The sequence below is a fragment of the Leishmania donovani genome, chromosome 29 (assembly GCF_000227135.1).
Source record: "Leishmania donovani BPK282A1 complete genome, chromosome 29".
In the NCBI taxonomy this organism is placed as follows: domain Eukaryota; phylum Euglenozoa; class Kinetoplastea; order Trypanosomatida; family Trypanosomatidae; genus Leishmania; species Leishmania donovani.
This window is the reverse complement of record NC_018256.1, coordinates 16,599-22,215: the sequence shown is the minus strand read 5'-3', so window position 1 is coordinate 22,215 and position 5,617 is coordinate 16,599. Positions and strand designations below refer to the sequence as shown.

The window sequence follows — 5,617 nt, the reverse complement described above, 5'->3', positions numbered from 1 at the left end:
ACTGCGTGCTGGTGTGTGACGCCTGAGTGCCACCGTGAGGGAGATGCACCAGGTGGCGACCGGCATAGTGGGGGTGGGTGGAGTTTATCTTTATGGAGCAGGGGCCGTGCTCTCCGATGACCAGGTCGGCGCATCGCTGTGGGGCGTGTGCACGGCTGCTTTGCAGCCGCGCGATGGGCCCTGTGACAGGCCGATGGGCCGCGCGGCGTTTGGCCTGATGCTCTGTGGCAGTGTACGGACACGTTGGAAAGAAAAGGTCCTTCTTCGCACTGTGCTTATTTTTATTTGGCGCCGCTGTTGGTTCTTGATCTTGTGCTTTTTTGCGCTCTCTGGGCGTGCGTGGTCCCACGCATAAAAATCGCCTCAGACACCCTCTCCGCAGCGCACATGAAAACACGAAGGGATTGCCGTTAGTGAGGGTGGTGGGAGTCGGCGGCCTACTAGCACCTCATCACCTCTCCTTCTTCCCTTCGTTGTTGAGTGGCAATGAATGCTTTACGGGTGACCGTTTTACTTAGCGACTTCTTCTGCCATGCTTGATGATGCACCCTTTCCGCCGCTACCTCTTTCTCCCTCTGGCGTGTTCACCCTTCATGTTACTACTCGCTGCCTTCGCTTCTTTATGCTTATACCAATGAAAGCACGGGTTACACTGCTTCGCTGCTGCGCATCTTTCCTGCGCTTGCTCAGCCAAGATCGACTGCGGCTCCACAACCCAATCGAATTCATCGCCGCACTCCATTTTTTTTTGCCTCGCTGTGTTCTCAGTTGTGTGATTCCGGCTTCTTAAGGATGGAGGACCCCGCCGCGCAGGAGGTTGTCGTGACCCCGTGGACGGTGGAGGGTGACGTGAACTATGACAAGCTCATCAAACATTTTGGGTGCCAGGCGATCGACGAAAAGCTGCTGGAGCGGATGGAGCGGCTGACCAGGAAGAAACCCCATCACTTTCTGCGCCGCGGCATCTTCTTCTCCCACCGTGATTTGAACTTAATCCTCGATGCATACGAGAAGGGACAGCCTTTCTACCTGTACACCGGCCGTGGTCCCAGCAGCGAGTCGATGCACGTTGGCCACCTGATACCTTTCATGTTCACCAAGTGGCTGCAGGACACCTTCCATGTGCCGCTGGTGATTCAGCTCACCGATGACGAAAAGTTCTTTTTCAAGGACTTGACAATGGACGAGATCGATAAGATGACCACGGAAAACTTGAAGGACATCATTGCCTTTGGCTTTGACCCGAAGCTGACGTTCATCTTCAGGGACTTTGAGTACGTTGGACGGATGTATCGCATTGTCGCACGCATCGAGAAGGCGTACACGGCTAGCCAGGTGCGGGGCTGCTTCGGCTTCAAGATGGAGGACAACTGCGGCCGCTGGATGTTCCCTGCGATTCAGGCAGCACCCTCCTTCTCGGCGGCGTTTCCACACATTTTTCCGCAGGAGAAGGGCAACGTCTTCTGCATGATTCCGCAAGCGATCGACCAAGACCCGTACTTCCGTCTTACGCGCGACGTGGCGCCGCGCATGGGATATTTGAAGCCAGCCGTTATCCACTCCAAGTTCTTCCCGGGTCTTAGTGGGTCGAAGGGCAAGATGAGCTCATCCACCGGCGCTGCCGTCTTTCTGACGGACACCCCCAAGATGATCAAAGACAAGATCAACAAACACGCCTTCAGCGGTGGTGGCGCAGATAAGAAGGAGCAGCTGCTTCTTGGTGGTAACACCAACGTCGACGTACCTATGCAGTGGCTCCGCTTTTTCCTCGAGGATGACGAGGAGTTGAAGCGCCTCCAGAAGGACTACATGCTTGGCCGTATCATGACCGGTGACGTGAAGAAAGTCCTCATTCAACAAATCACCAGCATCGTGACGGCACACCAGGAAGCGCGGAAAAAGGTGACGGAGGCCGATGTGGAGCTCTTCACTGCCGTCCGCGCCATGGGACCGGCGAAGGAGGAGGCGGAGTCAAGGAAGTAAAATGGCCGCAGCGGCTAGTACAGAACTGTCTGCGTGTGCGCGGGGCGGAGTGAGATGCGCGCACTCGACGATCCCGTGCGACTTTGGTGCGAAGCGACGTGCAGGCGCGCAGCTCAAGAATGAGAGGGCTAGCAACAGTCTCAGACACGTAAGTGCCCGCGTTGTTGCCTTTCTACGCTCGGTCACGCAGTGGGATAGGCACTTTGCGCGGGCCTTCTCTCCCATCACAGTAGGAAGGAAGCTCCCCCGCCGCGCAGCTGCCACGTGAAGGAATGAATTTGGCGATGCCAGACGATATACAACTAATGTGTCTCACTACTTCCCCTTCTCTCTTGCTGGCAACGTGGCATCTCAATCTGTGTGCAGGGGTCCGTTCGCGAGCTAGACAATAACACGCAAGCTTCTTGTTCGCTGGCTCTTTCGCTGCGAGGGGGAAGGGATCACTGCATTCGCTTTTTTTGTGTGTGCTGTCTCTATGCGCATGCGCCGCTGCCCTTTCCACTACACGCGAAGCGACATGCGTGCACTGTGCATGTGTGTTGAGGTTGCCAGGGAAGGGAGATCGAGAGAGCCATGAGGAGGAAAAGGGGCCCTGGCTGCAACCGCTGAAGCCCCTCGGCGCTTTCCCCCTTTTGTTGCAGACAACACTCATTTGTGTACTTTCTCTTCCTCTCTCGCCAGCTCTGCCCTCCCTCGCCCCCCTCCCCCCTCTCGCTCGGCCATTGTGCATCATATTTGCTGCTCTGCTGGGCTCCCTTGCTGCCATCAACCTTCGCTCTGTGGCGATGCAACGTTGCCCTTCCACCCTGCGGCATCTTTCATCTTGCGGAACTCCTCAGTCCAGAAAACTAGAGCGCTTTCTAGAGGCGGAGTTGTGCGTTCGTTTGTAGACGTTTTCATTCACGGCTTTCAAATGCGACGACCTGAGCCGTGGCAGCGCCTGCTGTCCCACGTACGCCACACCATCGCTACACCGTTTGTTTTGCGAATCGGCACCGGCCCGCCAGGCTGTAACCCACCGGTGGCTGTCGCCCCCCATCCCCCCTCAGCTCTGCCTACAATTGCTGCCAACTACTCTGAGCTCTCGGCTTTCGAAAAGGATTATGCCGCTCGCTGCTTGGAGTACGTTGCCCACCAAGCGGATGATTCCCAGGTGGACGAAAGCGACTCGATTCCGCATCCTACTTCGTCGTCCTGGGTAGCACCGACGTTCCTGGAGGACCCGTGTGCCTCGACGTGGCGCCCCCTCTTCGACCTCCTTGTGCTGCCCGACGGGTCCGTGTGCATCGGGTGGTTTCGCCACCATGCGCTTGACCTGCAGTGGGGGCATCACGTGGAGACCTACATTGCAGACCTGTGGCAAAAGGCACCGCGCACGTTGTGGCTACATTCCCGAGAGAGGTTGAACTTCCTGGTGCGCAGGCAGCTGCCGATGCGCCACCGACACCTGGCCGTCTTTTATCGGAAGGACACGGTTTCTCCAGCAGACGAGGAGCAAAGTTTGCAGGCAGCTGTCCGCTCTCTTCATGCGGCGTCATCGACTGCGTACCAGTTAGAGGATGATGCCCTGTTGCACGCCTCAAGCTCGGGCAGGCCCACGTTGCTTTTTGTGCGAGCGCTGATGCGCGACATTGAGCGGCGCAATCGGGAGCTCCCCACCGGCACCGCTGTCGCGGTAATGCAACTTCTTGTCTTGACGTTGGCAACGTACTACGACGGAATGCCGCGAGACCTGGCCGAGGCGATCGCGGCCTCCGCTGGCCAGGTATGTGCCTTAACGAGTGACTCCGGCTGCCACCAACTCCTCACTTGGGGAGCGTTGCTGGTGGGATGCACGGCTGACCACGCGAAGGCCGGCATAGAGGTCGTCCAAGGTGACGCGGCCACACAGGCACTCACATTAACGTTGCTGAGTTCTATTGCCATTCCAGGAGCGGAGCGAGACGCGGCATTGCTGTGGCAGGCGGAGCACCACCTTCATCCGCTCTGCGACGCTCTTGTCTCCGAAGAGGCGCTGCTGCTCGATGCCCTTTCTGCTTTCCGCCCCGGGGCCAAAAATGCAGAATATCGCTCCGCACTTTCCTCCTGCGCGGCTGCCGGCGACGGGCCTATCGATATAGATTCCACGAACAGTGGAGCTGCTCGCGGTGATGTGGCCGCGTGGCACTTCAGCCGTGCTCTGGACCAGAAAGTCGGCGACGCAGAGGACCGGGCGGTGCTGTGCTTGGAGCCGGCTAAGGAGACAGGTCAGCTTCCTCTCCCGTGGCTGCCCGGCACCGGCGCGGATGCAAAGGGCTGCTGGTGCACGCTCCTCACCCACTCGAGGATCTTGCTGTCTCACAGCAAGGCGGACAGCCGCCACGCGCGCAGCACCGCTGAGTATCCCCATGCAGCCGCGGTGAAGCGGGTGCATTGTATGCTGCGCATTGCTCTGGCGCGGCGGTGCCTGTTTGAGACGACCGACGCCAACATCTCCAGCCAGTACTCGATCCTCACTCACCTCTTCTCCTCTGCTGAGGCCCCGTCGGCGCGCCTGACACTCATTCATCTCGCGACCACCCACGTGCCTTGGGAGGTAATCGACCCTGTGGAGCACCAGCGGGCGCTGATGGGGCTTCTCTTTCTCTTCCCATCTTTGCCACTGCGCTCCCTTTACGGCGGCACAGTGGCGCATGCTCACGCGTCACTGTCCACCGGTGCTTGCGCGCTGCAGTGCACCTCCTGCCTCGACAATTCTCAAACGCCCGCGGCATCGAATAGCCCCTTAACAGTGTGCATTCCGGCTACACGCGCGGAGGGTCTCGCGACCCGGCTACGTGGTCGAGACAGCGCGCTGATCTGCGTGGTGCACACGGTGTCGAACGAACCTGACGCTGCTTTTCTTTTGGATGATTTGCGTATGAACCTTCACACAATTCTGCGCCGCTCTTGATCTGTGGATGCGTGCGCACTCTCTACAGACGCTCTTGCCCTCCCGTAAAGGTAACGAGGGCCCAAAGTAAATCATCGTGCCCGCCCGCTGCCCACTGGACCATGCGCTGCTGCCCACGCTTCGAGCGGCACAGCAAAGCGACAACACCTTTTACTTCCTGCGTTGGGGCCATCGTACGCCACGGAACTGTTTGTTACTCTCGCCGCCAGCCGTACCTCCTCCCCGGCGCAGCGGCACGCGAAGGTGCATGCCCCCATTTGTTTCCCTTACAAGCCTTTCTGGCGTTCCGAACGTTTGCCTGCTGCGCTATCCCCACGCTCTCTCTCCCATCTCACACATCTTCCCTATTCTTTTCCCTTTGTTCTCATTGTCAACTCTGATGACAGGGGCGTCGCCTCAGCCCGGTGTCCAGGGTCTAGTAGCGCCCCACTCACTGTGGGAGAAAGCCAAGCAGCCGCTATCCTTGCCATATGCCGGACCAGTTCTGGTGGTCACAGGGCCGAGTGCCCACGACGTGGGGAAGTCAGATGCACCGCTGCTGATGTCGGCGGCCATGCCCTGGATGGCGCTGCGTCGGTGCGCCCCGCGACAGGGAACACAGGCTCACGCCATCCACACGATAGGCGAGGTGCCGACGTGACTGGAACGTATATGGCAGCCGGCCCCTCGCACTGCGTGCTGGTGTGTGACGCCTGAGTGCCA

General features: G+C 58.9%; 2 protein-coding genes across 2 annotated transcripts; both read left to right on the top strand.

The window, feature by feature from the left end:
• Positions 1-792: 792 nt before the first annotated feature.
• LDBPK_290060 (tryptophanyl-tRNA synthetase, putative) lies at positions 793-1,983 on the top strand (the record flags this gene model as incomplete). Its single annotated transcript, XM_003862376.1, has 1 exon — positions 793-1,983. The coding sequence occupies one exon, from the start codon at positions 793-795 to the stop codon at positions 1,981-1,983; it is 1,191 nt and encodes a 396-aa protein (XP_003862424.1).
• A 913-nt stretch (positions 1,984-2,896) lies between these two features.
• On the top strand, positions 2,897-4,915 carry LDBPK_290050 (hypothetical protein, conserved; the record flags this gene model as incomplete). Its single annotated transcript, XM_003862375.1, has 1 exon — positions 2,897-4,915. The coding sequence occupies one exon, from the start codon at positions 2,897-2,899 to the stop codon at positions 4,913-4,915; it is 2,019 nt and encodes a 672-aa protein (XP_003862423.1).
• Positions 4,916-5,617: the final 702 nt, after the last annotated feature.